The sequence below is a fragment of the Lepus europaeus genome, chromosome 2 (assembly GCF_033115175.1).
Source record: "Lepus europaeus isolate LE1 chromosome 2, mLepTim1.pri, whole genome shotgun sequence".
NCBI lineage: Eukaryota > Metazoa > Chordata > Mammalia > Lagomorpha > Leporidae > Lepus > Lepus europaeus.
The window spans coordinates 126,775,382-126,801,912 of record NC_084828.1 but is presented as its reverse complement, the minus strand read 5'-3'; the positions used below and the strand labels follow the sequence as shown (position 1 = coordinate 126,801,912).

General features: G+C 41.9%; 1 protein-coding gene across 1 annotated transcript in view; it reads left to right on the top strand.

Moving 5' to 3' along the window:
- Positions 1–26,531, top strand: part of ARHGEF26 (Rho guanine nucleotide exchange factor 26) — a 133,733-nt gene that overhangs the window by 92,246 nt on the left and 14,956 nt on the right. The window contains exon 11 of the mRNA XM_062212816.1: positions 7,916–8,070. Coding sequence (XP_062068800.1) covers positions 7,916–8,070 — 155 coding nt within the window. The remainder of the gene's footprint in view (positions 1–7,915; positions 8,071–26,531) is intronic.

The window sequence follows — 26,531 nt, the reverse complement described above, 5'->3', positions numbered from 1 at the left end:
TTCTGCTGATTTTCCCTGGCTCAGTAGTAGAGAGCTGGGTCAGAAGTAGAGCAACCAGGACTCCCAACTAGTGCTCATATGAGATGCACCCACTGTGCCATGACCCTGATCACAATGGACAGATGTTTTTCAAGTTTTTTTCTCCCATAACTGCTTTTTAAAATGTGTGCTGCCTGTTACTGCTTGTGTGACACTATTCCTGAGCAGATGACAGGATGAACAAAGGAAAAATGACAAGTAGAGCACATCTAAGTCATGGGTAGTCCTTTGTTGGCCCACAGCTGAGTTCTTAATGGATGTGAGTGCTCATGATTGTGATTCAATTTCATTTTATGACCCATAAATTTCATTAAACGGTTTAAGATTGCTGGCTATATTTTTTTCTGACTAAAAGTGTTTCTAATTCATGCAGTGGAGCTTAGTGCTCATCATTTCATGGCATTCTGTAGAGAACAGGCTTTGTGCCATGTCAGTCTGAGGACCACTGATGTAGAATAGCTACACTCTTATTTTATACATAAGGGAAATGAGACGCAGAGAGTCACTCAGATAGTGACAGCAAAATGAGGTCCAGGTGTCCTAGCTTGAATGTATGTGTAATCTTCTGCCATAACATCCTGTTTGTAATGGTTTAAGTGTACAAACTAGATCCATAACATAGACAATATACATGTCATATACATACACATAACATAGAAACAATACACATGTGTGTGCATGCAAGCACACGTTTTATAATTAAAATGTCCTAGCCGGCGCCGCGGCTCACTAGGCTAATCCTCCACCTTGCGGCGCTGGCACACCGGGTTCTATTCCCGGGCGGGGCACCGATCCTGTCCCGGTTGCCCCTCTTCCAGGCCAGCTCTCTGCTGTGGCCAGGGAGTGCAGTGGAGGATGGCCCAAGTGCTTGGGCCCTGCACCCCATGGGAGACCAGGAGAAGCACCTGGCTCCTGCCATCGGATCAGCGTGGTGCGCCAGCCGCAGTGCGCCTACCGCGGTGGCCATTGGAGGGTGAACCAACGGCAAAGGAAGACCTTTCTCTCTGTCTCTCTCTCACTGTCCACTCTGCCTGTCAAAAATAAAAAAAAAAATTAAAATGTCCTAATATAGACATTTGTAGCCATTTAATAACACATCTTTCTCCTGACTCTTAAAAAGAATCTTGCTCCTGTTTCTAATTTGTTTTCAAATACTTTAGAAAACATCATCTGACAACAGAATTTTTTTATCTACCTCTTAAAAGATGAAAAATTTCTGGGGCTGGCATTGTGTTATAGCGGGTGAAGTCTCTGACTACGAAGCCGGCATTCCATATGGGTGCCAGTTCATGTCCCAGCTGTTCCACTTCCAATATAGCCCCCTGCTAATGGCCTGGGAAAATGGAATGAGCTTGGGCCCCTGCCACCCATATGGGAGACCCAGATGAAGCTCCTCGCTCCTGGCGTTGGCCTGGCCTAGCCCTGGCTGTTGTGGCCATTTGGGGAGTGGGCCAGTGGATGGAAGGTCTGTCTTTCTCTGTCCCTCCCTCTCTGTAACTCTGACTTTCAAATAAATAAATAAATGTATTTTTTAAAAAAAGATGAAAAATTTCTTATTTTATTTTTAAAAGATGATAAATTTCTGGTCCGGCGCCATGGCTCAATAGGCTAATCCTCTGCCTTGCGGTGCCGGCACCCCGGGTTCTAGTCCCGGTCGGGGCACTGGATTCTGTCCTGGTTGCCCCTCTTCCAGGCCAACTCTCTGCTGTGGCCCGGGAGTGCAGTGGAGGATGGCCCAAGTGCTTGGACCCTGCACCCGCATGGGAGACCAGGAGAAGCTCCTGGCTTCGGATCAGCGCAGTGCGCCGGCCACAGAGCGCCGGCCGCAGCTGCCATTGGAGGGTGAACCAATGGCAAAGGAAGACCTTTCTCTCTGTCTCTCTCTTACTGTCCACTCTGCCTGTCAAAAATAAAAAAAAAAGAAAGAAAAAAAAAAGATGATAAATTTCTAACCATTTTCCTTTTTAGAGGTGATAAATCCCTTTTTTTTCCTCCTTCATTGAACATCAATTAATTTGACTTCTTTAAGAAGCTCTGTCTCTCTAGAACCCCAAATTAATTTTTAATTGAAAAATACCCCCAAGGGTCCTTAAAACTAAGTGATTAACATCAGCTTAGTATCTGAATTATGTCTATTTGTTCTCTTTTGGTTTTATGAATAAAATATTTTCAATCCTAGAGGAAAATATTCTAAGTATAGATCTGTAGTGGCCCACCTAATTTACACAACATGGAAATACTAATTAGTACTAAGTAGAAATACTCATAAAATCGTAGGCCCTTATAACACTTTACAGATAACAGTGGTCGTTTTTATTCAATTGATTTTTAAGATGAAAAACTAGTTTTCAAAGATAGGTTAAGTGATTTGTCCAAGCACATGCATTCTAATAACAAATTTACTGAGCATCTTCTTTGTGGAAGACAGTAGGAAAACAAAGACATGATCCCTGCTCTCAGGGAGCTTACAGTCTAAGGAACAACTCCAGAAAATCAAAGGAGTCATGAAAATCTATAGCTCTATAACTACAGTAAAAATAGTTCCCAAGTGAATGATGGTTTGACTTCTGATATTTCAACTTCATGATGGTGTGGAAGTCATAAACATTCACTGGAAAATGTTGGTCTTTTCCTGGATTCATGCTGTTTATAGTAAAATACTATGACGTGATCCTGGGCAAACAGTGAGCTGTGGTTCCTAGTCAGGCACACGACCAGAGGAATAACAACTGATGGCTGTATGGTGTGCTGTGTTGCTAAGCTCTGATGTTTGCTAGGTTAGATGTAGTAAATTCATTTTCAACCTATCGTAGTTTCAACTTATGATGGGTTTATGAGAACATAAATATCTGTAGATAGGATACTACTGACAACCCTCTTTAAAAATGCTGTAAATGTAGGATAAAGAGTAAAGAGTAGGAGATTGGGGACTGACTACAGGTCAGTTTGAGCTTAATCCTGAAAAGCGAGTCAGGGAGAGCCTTCCAAGAGCAAAGAAGAATAAATGCACAGGGCATATTTCAGCTAATGTAGCTCGTAGAGTACAAGCACTTAGTGTGTGTGAAATTGGGTGCAGGGCAGAATAGTGATAAGCGGAAGCACCTGTGGATGCTCTGGGTCCTGAAGGGAAGGGCTGCACTAGGTTCGTTGAGAGCCGGTGGAAAGTTCTCCGCAGGAAAGTGACAAGTCAGATGTATGTTTAGTAAAGCTAACTTTACTTTGGGAAAGAAAGGCTTTTCTAATTCATTGCAAACCCAGAAGTCATTAAAAGAAAAATGCTGGGGAGGGCATTTGGCCTAGCTGTTAAGATAGGACTCCCACATCCCACATCAGGGTCCCTGGGTTTGAGTTCTGGCTTTACTTTCAATTCTGGCTCTTGCTGATGGGCACCCTGGGCTGCAAAGTGATTACATAAGCACTGTGCCCCTGTCACTCGTTTGGGAGACCCAGATTGAGTTCCTGATTCCTGGCTTCAGCCTAGCTCCAGCCTGGCTCAGCTCCAGCGCTTACAGGCATTTTGAAAGTGAACCAGTGTTTGAATGTTGCTCTCCTTCTATCAATGATTACCTGTGGGGAGACAATGGTCAGTAGGTGGGAATTGGGTAGATGGGGAACAGGGTGGGAAGATTCTTCACTTAATTCTTTGTAGTAGTACTTGCTTTTTTCTTTTTAATGCTTACCTCCTCGATGCCCCACCACCTCCAAATTGAATTTATTGTTTATAAGCTTTTTTGTGGCAGCTATGTGTAGGTTGAATTCTAGGGTAATAAGACCAAGAAAGAAATCCAGTTAGAAGACAGGCAGCAGACCTGGGGAGACACAATGCCTGGAGCCGGCAGTGGCAGAGAAGCCACAGAGGTCTAGGCCAGCTCACTGGATGGACAGTCAGACTGTCCACTCGATGAAGATCCAGGAGGAGAAAAAAGTTTGTAGGCAAGTCATAAGTTCTGCTTTCCTCATGTTTGGTTTGAGGTACAACTATAGCTGCTACTACCAAGAAAATGTTTACTGAATATTTACTATGTGCAGTTTCTTGTTTTATTCTTGTTAGGCCCCATGAAATATATTATGATTATCCCAGTTTTAGAGAAATCTCAAGCTAGAGATGTAGTAATTTGCCCAAGCTCATGCACCAAGCAGTGAAGCCTACATTTACGCATTTGTGTGACTCCAGAGTCTGCACTCTTCACTTGATCTTAGCCAAAAGGCCGAGAAGTGGCAGAAAGTCTGCATTCTTTTTTTTTTTTTTTTTTTTTTGACAGGCAGAGTGGACAGTGAGAGTGAGAGACAGAGAGAAAGGTCTTCCTTTTGCCGTTGGTTCACCCTCCAATGGCCGCCGCGGCCGGCGCGCTGCAGCCGGCACACTGCGCTGATCCGAAGCCAGGAGCCAGGTGCTTCTCCTGGTCTCCCATGGGGTGCAGGGCCCAAGCACTTGGGCCATCCTCCACTGCACTCCCTGGCCACAGCAGAGAGCTGGCCTGGAAGAGGGGCAACCGGGACAGAATCCGGCGCCCCGACCGGGACTAGAACCCAGTGTGCCGGCGCCGCAAGGCAGAGGATTAGCCTAGTGAGCCGCGGCGCCGGCCTGAAAATCTGCATTCTTAACCGTAACAATTGATTTTTTCTAATTTGAAGGAAATAAATGATGTGTGTATACACATTTTCAAATTTGGAAGTTTCTAGAAGAGTGTCATGTGCTAAACAGAAGTAGTATGAGTGAAGGAGGAACATGTGCCTGCATTGGCACTTGGGAAGCCATCATGGACCCTGAAGTCAGCCTGTCTGAATTGCGAGAGTAGCTGCCCCATTGACCTGCAGTACAACTGTTGGCATTACCTAAATTTTCATGTCTTGATTTTCTGGAATGTAAAAATAATAGATGAAAAAGATAATAATACTTTCCTTTATGGGTTATTGTGAGGATTAAATTGTTTAAGAGATGTTAAAGACTAGGGGCAGGCCTGACTCATAGTAAGCAAGCAATGATATTACTTGGATGCATTGTCAGGAATGGTATGCATGCATGTTGAAGAGTGAGTGGGGGGTGAAACTGTTTGAGCACATCAGGCTTCTACTTGGAGAAGTTGGTTAGAAACAGGACAGGCCAGTGATAGTAAGTGGAGGAGGCACCAAGTGAAGGGGCCATTTTTAGTGAATGGTCTTCAGGATATTCTATAGGTTGCAGAAAGGGAGCCAGGAGGGAGAATAAGAATAATGAGGGAGAAATTGTGATGGGGCTACAGTTGTAGAGTTGAAAGCGGATGTTGAAGGCAGGAATGTTCATCACTGAGATGGGAGGAAAGGAAGTGAGGGTTGCAGAGAACAAGCTGCTCACCAAGCAAAGATCAGAAATCAGAGATTAGTTTATGCCATGAGCCCGGTGTTCTTTCCTACTAGACCACAACATTTTCTAAAAGTTGCATCTACAGAGTTAGGAAGGGTTATTTTTTTTAGATTTATTTATTCATTTCAAAGGCAGAGTTATAAAGGGAGGAAGAGACAGAGAAAAAGATCTGCCATCACTGGTTCACTCCCCAAATGGCTGCAACAGCTGGGGCTGGACCAGGCTGAAGCCAGGAGCCTGGAACTCCATGCAGGTCTCCCACATGGGCAGCAGGGGGCACAAGTATTTGAACCATCTTCTATTGCCTATCCCCGCACATTAACAGGAAGCTGGACTGGAAGCAGAGCAACCAAAGCTAGCACCAACACTGCCATATAAGATGCTGACATTGCAAGCAGTGGCTTAACCCACTGTGCCACAATGCCGGCCCCTATAGGCATTTTTTTCTGTCATTTGGATGTTTAGAATATATTTTTGTTCATGAATTTCATTTCTAGGCTTGGGTTCACACCTGGATTCTAATCTTAGTACTTTATTACTAGAGGAATCACTTTGAGTAGTTCTGATTTCTTTTTACTTGCTCATTTTTAGGCACTGGTTTAAGAAAATCAGTCTGAATGAGTTAAATTTTTAGACAATAGATTCTGAAACAAAAACCACTGGTGCCACCAGTTTTTTTTTTTCTTAAGGTTTACTTTATTTATTTGAAAGGCAGAGTACAGAGAGAGAGAGAGAGAGAGAGCGCGCCAAATCGTCTGTCTTCTGGTTCACTCCCCAAATGGCCACAATGGCCAGTGCTGGACCAGACTGAAGCCAGGAACGAGGAGCTTCTTCAGAGTCTGCCACAAGGGTGCAGGGGCCTGAGGACACAGGCCATTCTCCACTGTTTTCCCAGATGCATTAGCAGGGAGCTGGATCAGAAGTGGAGCAGCTGGGACTCAAACTGGTACCTATATGGGATGCTGGTGCTGCAGGCAGTGTGTTTACCCACTGTGCCACAATGCAAGCCCCCCAATTTTTGCTTTCAAGAGAAACAAAGCCATATTGAGTGAGAATCACTGTCAATTTTAGGGGTTTATGTCAAAATTTAGTTTTGCCTAGTAGAGTATAAAGAGTTCAAAGGTCAAACATGCTTTAAAATCAACAAAACAAAGTAAACCTTTCATTTTCTATCCCCTAAAAGCAGCCATAGGATGGCATATCCACTGGAACAATACCATCCTTGGTTCATCCAGTAGGGTAACAAAATAGCAGGATGGTTGCGTGGTCCAGGTAATTACAGCTCCTCAGTAGGACCAAAGCTGACACATGAATTGTGGTGACCTCACATGTGCTGAGGGGTCCCCCAGAGTTATTCACGCAGTCTCTGTAGACCTTTTTGGTCTCAGCTGTCCCTGTTGGGTAACTGTTTGATTTGAGTTTTTTGGAACTGGAAACTCTATGGTCTCCTGTAATAGCCAGTTTTGAAAAGTTTGGGGTTAGCCCTCATCTTTCATCTTCAGTTTTTACCTTCAGGAAAACAGTACATAAATGATATGCCACCTTCTACAAAGCTTTTTAAAGAAATGAAATGCTTTCCTAACTTTCTCATTTCCTCCCTAATATCCTCAATTTCCTTTAGCTGTTTTTAATCATTGTTCCCTAAAAATGATGACATTTGAGTGTACCACATTACTGCATTCATGTTTTGTGCATCCAAGAACTTTCTCTATTTTATGGATATAGTCTTTTAAATAAGATTTGGCAATAAGTATTTCTGGTAACTAAAAAAAAAAAAGCACTGAAGGGTAAGGATTATTCTGTGGTTTTGAGAGTTTTCCAGTTGGCTTGCATAAGACAGAATAAAGAAAAGGCAGGATGTAATTCCTTGGATACGGGCTTTTCTCCAAGATTATGATGGATTATTTTAGAAGAACTTTGACAGCCAGAAAGTGGCATGATGTTTTTAGAAAGGTGGCTTTATTGTTTACATAAGGGAAAACTTTCATAAACATAGGAACAGGTGTTTCAAGACTAAGTAGATATTCAGTAGACAAAACATTAGTTTGTAGATTTTTTGTCTCCTGAAACATAACCTTGTTAGTTCATAAACAGAATGCACTTTTATATTTGTTTCTTGTTATCTGCAGTATTTTTCCTGTATGTATAGATTCTGATTTGAGATCTCTGAAACAATCGCAATTGATACAGGTGGATTTAATTACTAGGCCTTTTCATTTTAACTGACTCCTTAGTTCCATATTCTTTTCCAGCTGAGAGTTAATGGACAGCCATACTTTTTGATTGATCCAATAACATTTCCTCATTGAATTTTAGTTTCATGTTGGCAAGTTAACATTTTTTATATTGGAAAATCAATTGTTCTTTTTCATTTTGTCTTAGAGAATGCACTATACTTTTCTATTTTGCAGTTTTCACTTATAAAATATTGATGCATGCCATGATATATCACTTGTTTGTTTTGTTTTACTTTTGATAATTTTAAAGGGTCTTTAATTTGTCTTTGGGCACTGAGTTTTTCTCTTTTTGTAGCCTTTTCCTTTAGTCTCCTCTTCCCGGTGGTTGGTAAAAAGAGGTGAGTTGACAGCCTATGTAGAAGACACGGTGCTTTTCTCAAAAAGAACATCCAGACAGCAAGTCTACTTCTTTCTCTTTAACGACGTGCTCATTATCACCAAAAAAAAGAGGTAAGGTTTTGTCTGGTGCTGCTGGCTATATATCCTGCCTTTTCAGTTCTATAATTCAAGCACCTACAAGGGTGAACCTCCTTCTAAACTTGAGATAATAGATGCATAGTTTCCACTCGTTGAATAATAGTTAAATCTGTGCTTCATTTTCTTTAAATTACCCATACAGTCAAGACTTGACTCACTAGCAGCATCTTAATTCTAGCCCACCTCTGTTGAGCTCTTCCAATGTACAAAGGCACTGTTCTAAGCATTTTGCACATATGTATCATTCCATTCTCATGACATCCCTGGGGAGGCAGCACTCTCATTACTCCCCTTCACTGTTTTTCAAACTTCTGTCCTAGAACCTTTGTGTAAAACAGATCAAAGTGGGTCCAGTTGAGAGCAGGCTATAGGGCAACTCCAGTGCTCCTTGGAATTTAGCTTAAAATCCACTGCTATTAAATGATTGTTAGTTTGAAAAACTCCTCTATGACTAGGAAGGAGTTACTTGTACCCCCTTCTGAAATGAATAAAGTAAATCAGTTGATTAGCAGTGCGTTTGTTCTTCTTCCTGCAGGGATCTGCATGTGTGTTTATGGCTGGATCTATAGAGATGTCCATGAGGAATATTGCAGAAGCCTTTGCTTTACTGTATTTGTTCCTTCAACTGTTCCCACCCTCATGCACACACACACCCATATATGCATACACACCTACACACACCTTCAGTGCTGCCTTTCTCTAGGGAGCATTCTTTATTAAATCTACCCCATTCATGTAGGGTTGTAAAATATGTTCCTGTTGGTCCTACATAAATATTCCATCTTTCCCTGAATATCTTAGAGTAAAAACATAAATCTGAAGTGTTATTCCACTTGTATAGGAAATAATGATGGGCTGAATTTATAGCATATAATAAGAGTAGGGTTGCGTCATAAGGTACAATTTCAGCAAGGTGAAGAGAAACAGGCCCCTCCAAAATACAGAAATAAGGACAAGATTTCTCATGAAATATTTAAATGCAAGTTTCAAGTTGCTGACTTTGTAGCTTGAAAATCCAAACTAAATCGAAACAGGGATTGAATTTTTCTCTTTTGTTCCTTTTAATCTGACCATATTATGAAAAACGTCAGCTACTTGGTTGTCTAGCTGAATGAAAACTTTGTATTTCCTTCCCTCAAAAGCTGTAATATGACTATGATAAATCTGTAAAGGTGCTGATAATTATTTTTCATGCTTAGGAAAATAGTGTTTCCATATCTCCAAGGAAAATTATTTCTTCTACTTCTAGTCTAAATAATTCTAGTAGCTAAGTGGATTTTGTAAATAAAGACTGAAGATGACTTATGATTTTTATATTTTTATATTTTGTCGGTTTCCAATAAGATAGCATGTTCCCTTGGCTTTCTTCAAGATATTTTGTTTTCTGGGGGAGAGTAATTATATATGTCTCTTTAAACATCAGAACTCTTGACTTTTAACATTTTCCAGCTGTTGAAATATTTGTTCTGTCTCAGTGCACCAAAGGCTTTAACTAAACTTTTGATTTAAATGATAAAATATACATTGACAGTACCAAGCCGATTTTAAATATAAATCTTGTTTTGAGTATAATGACTTTGATGACTTGATGAAAACGTTAAGAGTGTTTAAATCAATACAGTACAACTTTTCTTGAACTTGCACAGAACTACTCCATAAATATGGACTTTTCAAAGTTAGCATTAAGGTCTCTGCTATTCTACTCTACCCTTCATGGATGTTTTTGCCCACATTTATTTGCTCAGATATATTTGAACTCATATTATTAATAAAAGAAGCAGCAAGATATACAGCTATAATGGAGAGCTCCTGACTTTACCTTTTTGCAGAACTGAGAATTTATCATATTTCTAGGGTGCTCTTAACTTAAGGAGCAGCACTGGAGGCCAGCAATGTGTTTATAGCCCGAATACATGGTGAAGGTGGCAAGCAGACCACAGAAGCCGGGTAAACAGACTGGGTTAAAAATGTACAGTATGCTTAGCCATATTTACATGACAGCTTCAAGGAGGCAACTGCAAATGCCTTGCATGCCTGAGACATCAGTGAAGGAGATAGAGCAGCTTTGAGAAAGGCAATAATTTAGGCTTGGCTACAGGGTAGAGATAAAGGATAATTACCTGAGCCAGCTCTCTGAGACTCATCCAGCCACCTCCTGCCTAATTTCAATTCCTCAGTTTGGTCAAGGAGCTTAGCAGCTGGGTGCCCAGTGGCCTTCAGCTTTGAGCTTCTGGGAGGCTCTCTGGCTACTAGGAGAGGCTGCTGGGGAGGACAGGTCCTCTTCCTCCTCCCATCCAGGCTGGCAGGTGGTTTAGGCTGGGCCTGTTGCAGAAATTGCTGGGGAGTTTGGGCTTCTTGACTTTGCAGTGCATGTCTTATTATGCTAGTGCTTTCAGAGCTGGGCTTGCTTAGTGGCCCTACAGTAGTCCTTGAGCACAAGAGTTTTCACATTTTTAGAATGTTAAAAGAAAGTTCAAAGTTTTCATTAATTCTAGGCTGCTCCTGAGTCATTCTACTAGTGATCTGTTCTACCATATCTCAAATAGGTACATGCTTAATTTGACTAGTCAGGATGAGAAGGCGAATTCTTTGGTTTTTGCAGCTTTGACTGAGAGTTACCTGGGCACTTCTAGAGCAGACTTTTCTGCCTTGGCACTGTGGACGTTTGGAGCATCATGATTCTTTGTTGAGGATCAGAGTAGGATTTCTAGTATACTGTAGGGTGTTTCAGCAACATCCTTGGTCTCTGCCCACTGTGTCCTAGTCACACCTCTCCTGGTGGTGACAACCAACAATGTCTCCAGACATTGCCTAATGTCTCGAGTTAAATCTCCCCCAGTTGAGAACTGTGTACTAGAGTGACAGCATACTAAACCTGCTTTCATACGCTGCCTTCAGAGTATACTTAATACTGCCTGCAGAGTATGAAGATGCACATAAATCTTATCAGGCCTGATATGGCAATAATAGTAATATTCTAATAGTAGTTGTCAGGTTGCACTTAGAGGTTAATGAATACCCAATTTGTGCCTAGTAACTTATTATAATTACCTAATTATAGAATATACTTATATGTGCAGCCTTATGGGTTAAGTACTATTGTTCCTTGTTTTGAAATGCAAAAGCTGAATCTAAGACCTGAGTAGATTAAAACTCCTGAAAGATTTATGTTATATCATAGTTAACTATCTTATTCTCATTTAGTGACTTAGGACTTAGGTCTTCTCTCCCAACCCAACTTTTTCTGAAGTTAAAGCAAAGGTTTCTTCCCTCAAGCTGCTGTATTAAAGTATCACAAAGTGCATAGCATAAAATAATAGGAGTCTCACAGTTCTGGAAGGCACGGTGTTGATATGGTTACCTCCTTTAGAAGGCCCTAAGAAAGATCCTCCTCTGCTTACCTCTTCAACTCCTGGTGGCTCCCAGCACTCCTTGACTTGTACCAGCAGTAATCTAGTCTCTGCCTGTGTCTTTATATGGCTCCCATGTGTCTGTGTGTTTCCAAATCTCCTTCCCCTTAAGGACATCATTTATTGTGTTTAGCACCCCCAAGACACAATTCAATAACTATTCTCCCCCAGCCCATTATCATTAGCTCACTTAAACATTGAATTAAGCAGTGTTAGAAACATCTGAGTTCAGTACCTGAGTTTAGCTCCTAATTCTAGTTTTCTACTAGTGCAGACCTGAGAAGCATTGATGATGGCTCAAGTAATTGAGCCCTGCCAACCATGAGGGAGACCTTGATTGAGTTCCTAGCTCCTGGCTTCTGCCTTCAACAGCCCTGTTCCATCCTCTGTGGGCATTTGGGGAGTAAATTGGCTGATGGGAGCTCTCTGTCTTACTCTGTCTTTTCTGACTGGCCGTTAAGTTTTTAAACATAAACTTAGATTGCATCTTGAAGTGCCTAGGTTTGGGTCCTGGCTCTATCCCCAGTTCCAGCCTCTGGCTAATGCAGACCTTGAGAGGCAATAGGCGATGGCTCAAGCAGTTGAGTGATTGCCACCCATGTGGGAGACCCATAATGAGTTTCTGACTCCCAGCTTTGGCCTCTGCAGGCTTTAATTACTGTGGGCATTTGGGGAGTGAACCAATTGATAGATGATCTCTTTCTGTTTCTCTTTCTCTCCATCTCTGCCTTTCAAATAAATAAAATAAAATTATTTTTAGAAAAAGAAATGTGCTATACTAAGCTAGTTTTAAATTTTTTAAAAAGATTTATTTATTTATTTGAAAGAGTTACAGAGAGAGGAGAGGCAGAGAGAGAGAGAGGTCTTCCATCTGATGGTTCACTCCCCAATTGACTGCAATGGCCAGAGCTGCGCCAATCCAAAGCCAGGATACAGGAGCTTCTTCCAGGTATCCTACGTGGGTGCAGGGGCACAAGGACTTGGACCATCTTCTGCTACTTTCCCAGGCCACAGCAGAGAGCTGGATCGGAAGTGGAACAGCTTGGTCTCTAACCGGTGCCCATGTGGGATGCCGGCGCTTCAGGCCGGGGTGTTAACCCACTGTGCCACGGTGCCGGCCTCTAGTTTTAAATTTTAATGCTGCCTTTTCATATATAGCTTTCTGAATATCATTATAGTCATGTGACTTGAATGGCTCTTTGTAGGGGTCTTATGGGTTACCTTCATGTCTTGATCTCTTTCAAACCTTCCTTCTCCAGAGTTTGTGCCCTCCTAAATGGAAGGTACTCTAACCACCCAGGTCTTTCATAGTAAATCCAAAAAGTACCCTGACTCCCTCATATCCTGACTCCCTCGTCCTCACCGCAGGCCTGTATCCTGTAAGCTTCCTCTGAGAATCCCATGAAATTGCTCTTCTCCTCCTTAACATTGCTACCACCCTTTTTCCAGCCACCTTGAGCCCTTGCCTGCAAAATACATCTACATTGATTTTACTTTTCAAAGACTGTGTATGCTCTTTTTAAAAAAAAAAAAAAACTTTTATTTATTTGAAAGACAAGAGTTACAGAGACAGGACGAGCCAGAGAGAGAGGTCTTCCATCCGCTGGTTCATGGCCAGAGCTGAGCTGATCCGAAGGCAGAGTCTGGAGCTTCTTCTTGGTCTCTGCAGGGGTTCAAAAACCTGCGCCATCTTTTACTGCTTATGCAGGCCATAGCAGAGAGCTGGATCAGAAGAGAAGCAGGCAGGACTCAAACTGGGATCCATGTGGGATGCTGGTACTGCAGGCTGGGGCTTGAACCCACTGTGCCAGAGTGCTGGCCCCTGTATGCTCTTTAGAAGACAAATCTACTCAAGTTGTCCCTTGCAAAAAGTCCTACCACAAGCACTTAGCATAAATGCCTCCCTGAACACCGCCTGCTCCCTTTTGTGTTTCTTCAAACCACATTTTTAGTCACCAGTACCTGGTGCATGTTTCTCTCCCTCTGCGCCTAGTGTTTTCCCACCCTACTTCAAACATTTACTCAGCAACATCCTTCTCATCCTTTAGGTCTGAGATTAATCGCCACATTCACTGAGAGTTATCATCAAACTCTCTAAAATGGGTTTGTATCTGCTGCTATAGGGTCCCATGGAACCCTGTACCTTTCTTGCTATAACCTTTGATTTAACTGAGTGTCCATGGCTGCTTTAATGACCTTTGTGTTTTTGGTGCATGGCCATACTCCTAGTTCATACTGATCATTTAAAAAATATTTGTTTAATGTCAATCAATTGTATAAATGGTTAAACAGTTTGAATGAGCACAGTATTCAATGGGCAGACTCTCCCACATTCTATCCCCATGCTAAAATTTCCTTGAATTCTTTCTTAATTTTAAAATTTATATGATTTTTATATTCTACTCCTGATTTTGTTTTGTATTAATGTATTAATTAATGTTTGAGGCTACAAGTGAAAATATACTCATGCAGAAGGTAAACTTGTGAAAAGTTAAAAATGTTGAAATCTCTGTCTCAATATCTCTCTGTCCCCGCCCCAGACACATGTATATATATAATACCCCCCACAATAAAACAAGACATCAACTGAGTTTGGGCAGCTCTGCATCATACTGTGTTCCCTTTGGAGAGTTTCATTATTGGATCACCAAGGCAATGTATTGGTTGCAAGTAACAGAATTCCCAAATCACAGTGGTTAAAAAACAATAAAGATGTTTACTTCTCCATGATACACAAATACCTACAGTGAGAGTCCGGATCCAGCAAGTCATTCAGGACCCAGTCTCTTTCCATTCTGCAGCCTCAATGTGCCCTGTCCTCGGCTTTTACCCCCATGCATGGAGCTTTGTTTTACAGGTGGCTCCTGCAGTTTTGGGCATCATTATTTCCTTCCCAGACATTGGAGGGAGACATGGGTGAGGAAAAGGTGCTGCCATGGGGGGCTTTCCTTAGCTGGCTCTCTTTTTTATCAGTAGAGGAAAACCTTTCCCAGACAGTCCCCAGAAGACTTCTTGCACCTTGTCTTCTTGTGCATTCTCGGACTGTACACTTCTCATTATAAGGAAGACTGGGAGAGCAGGCATGCAGCAAAGAGGAATGGAAGATCTGTGCTTGTTTTGTTCAGTCCAGATGCCTCCCTGGGGCTGGACACGTGTGGGCTTGATGGATGAGGAAGCAGGAGAGGACAGCAGCTGAGTAGATAATGGGTAGTTCCAGCCACAAGTACAAAACCTGTGTTCCACAGAGCACCTGTTAACGTATGATTAGTTGGTGAAACAGGAAAAGCCCTATAAAGTGCTGGCTAACACCTTGCCTTTAGGATAAAGGGGTGGAGGCGTTAATTTCAAAGGAAACCCAGGTCATTGGAGATTTAGAACCCACTTCCCTTTGGCCAACGTTGGTTATCCAGCTATGGCTCCTGTGAGTCTCATTGGGAGTGTCATTTTAGTGCCTCCTATCCAGGTGTCTCCTTCAGCATAGTTATAGTGTACAGGTGTATGGTCCTGGACTGGGCATTAGGCCTAATACATAGAGATTGCTGTACTCTTATCTAGTTTTGTTATCTGTAACAGTAAATGAAGTCATGTCTTGATTTTTTTTTATCCTTCTTCTAAGTCTTCTTCCCTCAAATAATCTAGCCGTGATTTTTGTATGTGTTTTATATAGTTAGAGTAATAACAAGAGCCTGTAGTGTTGAACATCTGCAGCGTGCTGTTCACTTGCACACTGATATCGCTGCATTATCATTTAACCTGGTATGTTTTATTTCCATTTTACAGATGAAGATGCTGAGGCAGAGATAAAATATCTCTCTCAAGGTCTGTCACAGAGCAGGATTCTAACCTGAATCTGATTCCAAAGACTCAGTTTCTTTGCGTTTTTTACTTCTTGAATATTTTTACGTTTTCCCTCACCTTATAACATCATTAGGAAAAGTGTTATAGAAACTTTTTTTCTGTTTGAGCAAAAGCCTTTGCAGAGAAATTTTTTGTTGGGTATTTTTATAGGTTTGGTGGATGTATGAGAAAACTAGAGCCAGTACAAAACTGTACTGGCAAGTTTTCTCTGCCTTTAGCTAATCTAGCCTCACAATCTGGGGAAGAGTTTCCCTTTCACAACATTTCCTTCCTGCAGACCTTAAGGTAGTAAATTACCACTTCCTGATGCCTGGTTCCTTAAGTATTCTGTATATCAATATAATTGCTCTGTGACATGTTAGAAATCACAGGTTTTATAAAAAAGATTTTCTGTAATAGAATACTGTCAGGTCATGACCACAAGGTCAGTGTCTTAACTTTGAACTTGTATTTTCCCAAGTAGTGCGAATGCCCAGTGGCTTAAGGCTGTGCAACTTTCCTTGAAAGGGTCATGGCCTAGATTGATCATGAATTTGTCATGGGAAGCTCTTTCCCATTATAGAAAACTGAAGTCACGTGACATTATTTCCTCGGGAAATTAATTTTAAGAGTATCTTGGACAAAGGGAAGAAAATACGATTCTGCTTCAGAGGTCTTTTATTCCTGGAACAGTTCTTTCTAACCATTGTGGCATGTGTTTGGTGAGATGAGGTAGGAGAGAAAAGAGAGCTCTGTTTTGTTTTTTTTTCCTTGTTTTTTTTCTTCTGTTAGTACATGCGCCCTTGGTTCCTCTGATCATGAGATGTTTCCTCCCAAGTCTATAAGGAGGGCTGACAATGCCTATGGCATTTTAGCTGCCACTGTTGAGAAGCAGAGCATAGACACCTGGGTCAGACAGAACTGAGTGCAAAAATTGGTCACATGACCTTGGGCAGGTTATTTCTAATTTCTTAGATACTCAATATTCTCATCTGTTGAAGGGAAATAATAATGTCATATTCACCATGGGGTTTTGCTGAACACTGAGTTAATTCACATAAAGCTTTTACCATGTTGAAAGTCCCTGCTGGTTGACTGCTAGAAGCTGTCATCAATGGTATTTTTAGTATTTTCTCTCTCTAAAGATCTTGCTGTAAATCAAATTCTTGCCCTTCTACTTCCAGACTATCTTATTGTTATTTTATTTAAAAAAAAAAAGATTTTTGAGGCCAGCATTGTGGCATAGCAGGTTTAGCTGCCTCCTGCAATACTGGCATCCATATGGGAGCTGGTTTGAATCCCAGCTGCTTCACTTCCAATCCAGCTCCCTGCTGGTGTACCTAGGAAAGTAGTGGAAGATGACCCAAGTGCTTGGGCCTCTGCACCCATGTGGGAGACCTGAAAGAAGTTCCAGGCTCCTGGCTTCAGCCTGGCTCAGCCCTGGCTGTTGTGGACATTTGGTGAGTGAACCAGTGGGTGGAAGATCTCTCTGTCTCTCTGTCTTTTCCTCTCGTTCTCTCTAACTCTGCCTTTCAAGTAAATAAGTGAATCTTAAAAAAAAAAAGATGTATTTATTTGAAGGGAAGAGTTAACAGAGAGAGAGGCAGAGAGAGACAGAAAAAAAATCTTCCATCTTGCTGGTTCATTCCCTAAATGGCCACAACAGCTGGGGCTGGGCCAGGTGGATTCCAGGAGTCTGGAACGCTATCCAGGTCTTCCACGTGGGTGGCAGGGGCCCAGGCGTTTGGGCCATCTACCACTGCTTTTCCTGGAGTATTAACAGGGAACTAGATATTAAGTGGAGCAGTGAGGACTTGAACTACTTCCCATATGGGATGTTGGTATCACAGGTGGCAGTTTACCCTGCTGCACCACAATTCCAGCCCATGATTCAAAACCTTTATGCCATTGTCACACAGCTGAAAGTCATGGCACATTCTGGGCCATATCTAGTTTGGGGCCTCCAAAACAAGACCAGTTTTGGGTTAAATACTTTTTACTTCTGTACCTTTCCCTCCCCAGCCACCACATCAGACATCAAGTGGGTGACAATGGATAACTATTGATCTACATTTATTCTTTTATAAATGGATGTGAATCATGTGTATATTTTTGTAATCATGATTTTCTTCTATTTGAAAAACAGAGTTACAGAGAGAGGTAGAGACAGAGAGAGAGGTCTTCCTTCCGGTGGTTCACTCCTAGAAGGCCGCAATGGCCAGAGCCGCACCAATCCAAAGCAAGGTGCCAGGAGCTTCCTCCTGGTCTCCCATGTGGGTACAGGGGCCCAAGGACTTGGGCCATCCTCCACTGCTTTCCCAGGCCCTAGTAGAGAGCTGGATTGGAAGTGGAGCAGCTGGGACTAGAACCGGCGCCCATATGGGATACTGGTGCTTCATGCCAGGGGTTTAACCCGCTGCGCCACAGAAATGGCCCCATCAAGATTTTCTTAAAACATCCCTCATAGGATTCACTATAACATTGTGTTTGAACATAATGGAGTGAGGGTATTTTTCCTTTTCATTGAAGGAAGTAATTGATTAGCCTGAACTGGGGTGTGGGCTTCCCCTGTAATTTGGAGTGATCTTGTTAAGACGCTGCCTGCTTGCTCTGCATAACTGCCTTAGTCCTGGTTATCCCAAGGAGCAAGCCTCAGCAAGGCGCCAACAGCTTCTCAGGGCTGCCCATCTCTGCTTGTGTCTAGGATAATGGAACCTGGACATCCCATAGGCAGCCCAGGAGGTGCTGGGCTGTGGAATTTGGGCTTCAGCAGACAGGGTTTGGGGCTTTCTGATCCTGTTGTGGGTCTTTGGTCATCTGTTTTTGTGTCAGTGGAACACAACAGATCCCTATCTTACTACTTAACAAATGTGGTCCATGCCTTTACTCTTTGTTATATTCTTGACAATGAAGTCGGAAGCGTGTGGCATGTTTGTTAGTCTTCAGAATTGTTTTGAGGAACTGAGTATGAGTGTTTGAAATCAGTTTCTGTACAAATACTGTGCTTTGTTTTGATGGTCTGTGCACTTGCCAAATTATGGATTTCTTGACATGTTTAACTCTAATTATGCTTGGTCCACTTGCCCATTTGCAAAGCACATATAATTATAAGCTTTTAGCGAAATGTCAGGCAATGTAAATGTATGGTGTCCTGTTATGAAAATAAAAAATAATAGCTAACATTTACTGGGTATTTATAGTAATGCAGGCGTGACTGTAAGAGCTGTACACACAAAGAGATAATAAGTGTGTTATCTTGTTTAATCCTTACAACAACCCAATGAGTTCAGTGTTATTATCCTCATTTTACAGGTGAGAAATCAGAAGCATAGCAAGATCAGTAACTTGCTAGAGTTCACAAAGCCTGAACTTTTATGCATGATAGACATTCAAATCATATCTGTACTCTGACCTGCTATGTTGTCTTCATTAGTTTAAAATTGTATCTTATTCCACTTAAAACTTGTTGGAATAATTCTAACACCAAGGCTTAAAATGGAATCCAACCTCAATCGAGTGAAAAAGAGGTTCATCCTCTTGAAATAAATTTCAGTCAAGCCCAGTGTCCTGCATCCCAGCCATGCTGCACTAATGTATTTTTTTCCAGTTAAGCACAGAATCTAGTGTAGGATTTAGAAGTCATGTTTTTAGAAGCAGAAGGGAAATGAGTTGAAATCTGCAGAGGAAGAGTTCTCAGCAGAAAGTAAGAGGAATTTCTTTTGATCTCATAAAACCCTATGTCTCAGCACTTCTGCAAGGATGGCAGAGCCGTGAACCCCATGAGAGGGTCTGAGAGGAAGATCAGAAATATCACAGAAGGCATTCGACGAAGAAGAGAGGGGTTCTGGATGTCACAGATTCTGTGCAGACATTCAGAAGAATGATGATGACCATGGTGGGCCACGGTGACCTCAGGGCCCATTTCACTGCCATGTGAACTGAGGGTCTCAGAAAACACAGGCAGCTGCTCATTCAGGAGGCATTAGTCTTGGCACCAGCGGATTCTAATAAAGGTTTTCTCAGGACAGGAAGGCTGTGTAAATGTTTTTAAATGAAGTGCATGGAAAGGGAGCAAAGGTCAAAAATACATGGCACTATCTTGAGAACATATTCCAAAAATCGGAGTGCTCTGTTGTGGATAAATCTCTGTGGCATCTTTTCTTTACATTTAACTCTTTTACAAAGGGAGAAATGGGAAGGCTGCTTTGATTTATCTGTCAGGCTTGGGCTATAAAAGAGGTTTCCAGAATGGTATAGGGTGGTAGGGCTGAGAGCAGTGGTTTGTGAGAAACTTGGCCTTTGCTACTAGCCTTCCCCATGTCTCTCCATCACCATCCTACCTCTCACCCTTTTGGCTCCAACTTGGTCAGCTAGTCTGTGTCTTACTCCTGCTCTTCCTTACTAAGAACCTAAGATGATCGCTAATAAAGATTAAGGTGAGGGGCCAGCGCTGTAGTTCACTTGATTAATCCTCCGCCTGCAGCACCGGCATCCCATATGGACTTCGGGTTCTAGTCCTGGTTGCTCCTCTTCCAGTCCAGCTCCCTGCTGTGGCCCGGGAAGGCAGTGGAGGATGGCCCAGGTGCTTGGGCTCCTGCACCCACATGGGAGACCAGGAGGAAGCACCTGGCTCCTGGCTTCTGATCGGTGCAACGCTGGCTGTAGCAGCCGTTTGGAGGGTGAACCAACAGAAGGAAGACCTTTCTTTCTGTCTGTCTCTTTCTCACTGTCTAACTCTACCTGTCAAATTAAAAAAAAAAAAAAAAAAAAAAAAGGTTAAGGTGAGAACTCTCCCTGAGGAATATACATGTTTCAAAGCACCTCCTTGATCACAAGGTAGGCCCAAATAGGTCTGTGCCCACCTCCTGTCACCTCTTCCTAGGACCCTTACACATCTGGATCTTTGGTCCAAGGAAATGTTCTAGTTTCAGGATTAAGTATATGATCTAATTTTTTTTAAATCTTCTGATATTTTCTTCAGGTGTCCCAAATAGTATTTATTGACTAACCCATCAATTCACCATAGATTTCAAATGTTACCTGAATCATATGCTAAACCTTCCCATGTGTTGCATCAATATGTGAACCCATTGTTGTGTTTCATTAATCCATCTATCAATTCATGCCTTGGTCCCTTGAACTACTGCAGCTCTGCCGTATATTTTAACTACATTGTAGAGCTAGATCATGCTTAATTTTTTTCATGATCTTTCTTGATGTTTATAATTATTCCATTTTATATTTTAGAATTAATTTCACTATTCTCCCTCCTTGCTACTCCCCCAAAGACCTTGTTTGTATTTTCCTTGGGAGTATCTTAGAATTACATATTAAGGGTGGGTGTGTGGAGCAGTGGTTAAGACACCGCTTTGGATAATTTCATCCCATATCAGAGTGTCTGGTTCACATCTTCTTCTCATCCAACTTCTTGCTTATGTATATCCTGGCAGGGAGCAGATGATGGCTCAAGTACTTGGGTCCCTGCCATCCATGTGGGAGACCTGGATTGAGCTCGAGGCTCATGACTTTGGCCTGGCCTAAGGGAGTATACCAGTGGGTGGGTATTCTCTCTCTCTGTCTGCCTATCTCTGTCTTTCAAATAAAATGCAAATAAATGAGTTATATATTAACTTAGGAAGGAAGAAATGATATCTTTATCATATTAAGCTTTCCTATCCATTAATTCAGGCCCTTTTGGAAAGTGTTGTAAGGTTATCTTCATCTAGAAAAAAGCCTATTAAATTTAATCCTAAATATTTTTATGGATTTTGTGTCTATTATAAATATGATGACTTCTTCCATTATATTTTCTAACTGGGTGTTAATCATGTATGTAAAAGCCATTTTTGTGTGTGTGTTTTTTACACAACCACTTTGCAAAATTCTCTCTTACTTTGTAGTGTATCTTCAGTGATGCTATCTGCAAATAATTGTTAGTGGGGCAGGAAAGATGTTCCGTTATTTAGGAGTCACTTCAGCCACATCTTTGGGCATCCCAGGGAGCTATAGGGATGCTGACTTTCACATATATCCTTTTTATGATTTATATATATATATATTTATATTTATATACATTTATATATATATATAAATACATATATTTTATATATATATATGTATTTCTGTTACTGGTGAAATAGTTCAAATGTGAAGACACCAACATGCCTGTCATCCAAATTTAACAGAAAATAACTTCTTGCCATCTAAATGTTAGATCTCTCGTTTTTATTTATATTTATTTGAGAGGAGGAAAAAACAAAGAGAGCTCTCTTCTTCTGGTTCTCTCTCTCTCTCTCTCTCTCTCTCTCTCTCTCTTTTAACGATTTATTTATTTATTTTAAAGTCAGGGTTACACAGAGAGAGGAGAGCCGGAGAGAGTCCTCCATCCGCCGGTTCACTCCCCAATTGGCCGTAACAGCCGGAACTGCCCAGATCAGGAGCCAGGAGCTTCCTCCAGTCTCTCCCATGTGGGTGCAGGGGCCCAAGGACTTGGGCCATCTTCCACTGCCTTCCCAGGCCATAGCAGAGAGCTGGATTGGAGGTGGAGCAGCCGGAACTCGAACTGGCACCCACATGGGATGCTGACACTTCAGGCGGTGGCTTTACCCACTATGCCAGAGCACCGGCCGCATGGTTCATTCTCCAAATGCCCACAAGAGCTCCCTGGCTGGAACTCAATCCAGGTCTCCTGCATGAGTGACAAGAACCTAATCACTTGAGGCATTGCTGCTGCTTCCCTGTGCATTAACAGGAATCTAGAGTCAGCAGCTGGAGCTGGGTATCGAATCCAAGCATACTAGTGTGGGACAGGGACATCTTAACTGGTTTCATAACTCTGAGGCCAAATGTCCACCACTAGATTTCTGCTTTTTAGACAAAGAATACACAAAATACTGCAGATGACCCAAATTTCCTTCCTTCTCAGAGTGACTCCCATGCTGGAGTTGGCTCATTATTCCTATACTCATTCCTGCATATGTATATGCAAGTCATTTAAAGATAGATGAATGTCTTATGGAATTTTTAAGTGTTTTCCTGATATGAAAGAAAAAAAATATGCCCAATATTAGAAATTTCAACATTTCTAGAAATTATGGGCTAGAAAAAGTGTTTCATAGTAATTTTTAAGTAAGCCACTATTCACAGTATGGTGTATCGTTTTTCTGCCCATGATGTTGGCTTGCATAATGTAGAACCAAACATTATTAGAGCTGCTTAATAGTAAATAATATCTTCAGAGAGAAAAATAACTGAGATGCATGTTAACCGTCATATCCTGTTCCCTACTGAGAATTCTTCATTGTGTTGAAAAAGGAAAGAAAAAAATCACAGCGAAGGTTACTAGGACTTTAAGTGTGTTCCATCAGGGAGACCCATGATTGTTTACACCACGGAGCAAGACTTCTATAGATTTGGTTTGATTGCTGCACCTGATAGGAGCCACTGCTTGCACACAGCAGACAGCCTTGATGAGCAGCTGGTAAGCTTGGAGCACATATAAGACAATCAAAGGAAGTCTCCATATAAACTTCTCCATGCAAGGAAAGGTGGTTTTTCCATTTGCCTTTTTCTGAGCAGTTTAACTTCCTAATTACATGATCCAAATTGTTTCAGAGACTATGTAAACCATATGTTTGTTAGATGATGGAGACAAACATGGGGAAGTCTGATTAATATCAGCTTCCCTAGGAAAGAGGTTGCTTTCCCAGCCAGGTTAGCGTGCCCTGTCCTTACTGGATGTGGGTGAGCGTGGAGGGGAGGGAAATGGGCTGTAAATAGCTCATTAGGGCTATATTCTCCCCGCTGCTTCTCAAGCACATATTTTAACACAGTGTTGGTCTTCTGAGTCAGGATGAGAGAGATGGTTGAATGCTGGCAGGCGTTAGAAGAATGAGTCTCATTCAGTTTTTAGCAGACTCATATGGGGAAACAGTCATGGTTATTTTGAACCTTCATGAGATAGTGTTGAGAGTCTGTGTGGGAGAGAAAAGGCACAAGAGTTAGAGAGAGTGAGCTAATCTTCAGGTTTTGTTCCTTTGGGTTTGAATGGTACCTTATAGGGATAAATAATCAATTTACCTCACTACTGTTAAATGGAATCAAGTTTTATGTATACATATATATACACACACACACACACACACATACAAATGTATAACTATAGTATATATATATCTATACACAAATATATAACTATATGTAATATGTGTATATATATATATATATATATATGCACACATACATACATACATTCAGTAAAAGAGTAGGGAAGGGATTCTAAACAGCTACATGATTCATTTCATGGTGCAAAAGTGTGCTGGCCTAGATAAAATAATGACATTTTATGATAGATCATAAATCACCTAAAAAACAAACAGGCCAATGCGTTCACTGCATCATATTTTAATTGCAGACAGTGGGCACAGTTCCTTGACCAAATGACATGGCTCCACAGATGTGTGGAAATAGAAACCTGAGGGGAATGCACATGAGCACCGTGGCCACAGTTGATCATCGAAACTGGACTGGGGAGAGGACAGCAGCCCACACTGAGTCTGATGGCTGCCCTAGCCCTTCATCAGTGGCATCGTAGTAATAAACTACTCCTTCCGTCTTTGATTACCACAAAGGACAAAGATGCAAAACAAGGATGAAATATACTCCCTAGTGTTGTTTGTATTTAAGGAAACACAGGAGGAAATTGTGACCTCTGAAAATTAAGAGAGGCAAGAAAATGACTTACCTAGTTTATCCATATTAGTTTATTAAAGTTTCCTGTGAACTCTTTCTCTTGAATTGGGAATGACTTAATAGGAAAAGTCACATTATGTTGAAGACTCTTAGGAACTGGAGTCATCTTGGATATGACTTTTCTTTTAAAGATTTATTTATTTTATTTGAAAGGCATAGTTACAGAGAAACAGGGAGAGACAGAGACTGAGAAAGAGATCTTCCATATTCAGGTTCACTCCCCAGATGGCCCCATCACTCAGGCCTGGGCCAGGCCAAAGCCAGGACCTTCATCCAGGTTTCCATAGGGGTGGCAGGGGCCCACAGACTTGTGCCAGCTTCTGCTGCTTTCTCAGGCCATCAGCAGGGAGCTGAATTGGAAGTGGAGCAGCTAGAATTCAAACCAGCGCCAGTATGGTGCCGGCACTACAGGCAGCAGCTTCACCCACTGAGCCCCAGTGCCAGCCCCAGATGACTTTATAGCATATATATTTCTTTGGAAATACCTATGGTGCCTATGCAGTGTACCTAAATACCCATGTTCACAGTATTAGATTACTTAGATTTCTCAGTCTGCCGCAGAATTACATTTACTAGTAACAGCTATCTTTGACTAATAGGTCATCTCTTTTGACTAGTGAATTAAGAGTAATTAGGAGGTATAGCGAGGACAGTTACACGGAAGCCTGAATCTTCTTTTTCTCTTGTTTTTGTTATTGAGGTTATGCTTTTCATTTTATTTTTTTAATTTTTATTGTTTGTTTTTATCCAGAGTCTTGGGCTGTTAATTGAATATCTGAGACATCTATTCAGCTTTATCAACGTTTTTTTTACTGTGCTAAAAATGACTGCTTTGTTTCTAGTAAATGTGGTCTCTTTAAAACATAACCATTTTTGTTTATGAAGTGTATTATCCTGCTTCCTCTTTGTATAAACTACTGTGCTCTTTGATAAGTCTCATTTTGAATATGAGAAGTAGTTTATATATCCTGGGTGTGGATGTGCTGGTCTGTGGACAGTCTTAGGAAAGGTTTGGAAATTATCTTGTCCTGTGAATTTTCAAATAATACATATTATTACCCTTGAAACAAGTGGAGGCGACTTTTTGCTGTTAGCTGTGTTTGCTGTTTTGTGATGGTAGGATCTGTGAAAATAAATTTCAGAAAGGAGAGTTACAAGAGAGTGACTGACAAGCAGATTTCCAGCCTGGAATAAAAGAAATAGCATGAAATCTTGAACAAAGTAGCTGGTTCTGAAATCCTAGTTAGCAATGGAAGATGGCCCACATGCTTGGTCCTCTACACTCACGTGGAAGACCCAAATGAAGCTTCTGGCTCCTGGCTTCAGCCTGGCCCATACAGTCATCAGGAAAGTGAACCAGTGGATAGAGAGTCTCTATACCTCCTTCTCTCTCTCTGACTTTCAAATTAATTAAAAAAAAAAAAAACTTGAAAAAATAAAAAAGAAACTGTGCTGGAGAGATGGTGAGCCAGCAGCTAAACTCATGAAAGGATGAGGAGTGGTCCAGGGGCTCTGTGGATGATGGTGATTGTGAGGCAGAGACTTACAGCTTGAGAGTCAAAGATAGGTCTTTTGGGGATGAGGAAATGATCACTGTATAGAGGCCAGAATGAAAAGCAAGCAGGCAGAGAGCTGTTGCCCTCCAGGAAGAGCCAAGTTCCTGTTAGAAAGAACATTATTGGATGGTGAGGTTAAAGGAGGGTTCAGCAAAGAGGCTGAGGATTTAGATGACTTCACTGGATTCTCTAAGGAAATGCATGCTCGCGGACACGGTGGAAGAGGTCAGGAGCCAGCTGAAGCCAGGTGAGACGTGTTCACAGAGCTATGGGGCTGAGGGTCCAGAGGAGTGAAGGATGCTGGGGGTCCTAAGATTAAACAGGGAGAGAAAATATGATGGGATTAGTCCTAGAGGTTTCTGAAACAACTGCAGCTGTTGGGTGAGTGTGGGAGAGGAAAGGTTGGGCCTTCTTCCCTTTTATGCATGGTCCTCTGGGGCAGAGAGTGAGGCCTTGATACCCAGAGCTGGGTCTGGAGCTTCCTCTTCATTTTCTGAGTGGAGAGGTGGAACCGGGGAGGTGTACACCTGCCTGTTCAAGCACTTCCAGGATGCATGCAAGTCTTACTTTTAACAGCAGTTCCAAGATGATGCGTCATGAACCAGAGAGGGGTTTGTATTTTTTTTTTTTTTTTTTGACAGGCAGAGTTGACAGTGAGAGAGAGACAGAGAGAAAGGTCTTCCTTTGCTGGTGGTTCACCCTCCAATGGCCGCCGCGGTAGGTGCGCTGCGGCCTGCGCACTGTGCTGATCTGATGGCAGGAGCCAGGTGCTTCTCCTGGTCTCCCATGGGGTGCAGGGCCCAAGCACTTGGGCCATCCTCCACTGCACTCCCTGGCCACAGCAGAGAGCTGGCCTGGAAGAGGGGAAATCGGGACAGGA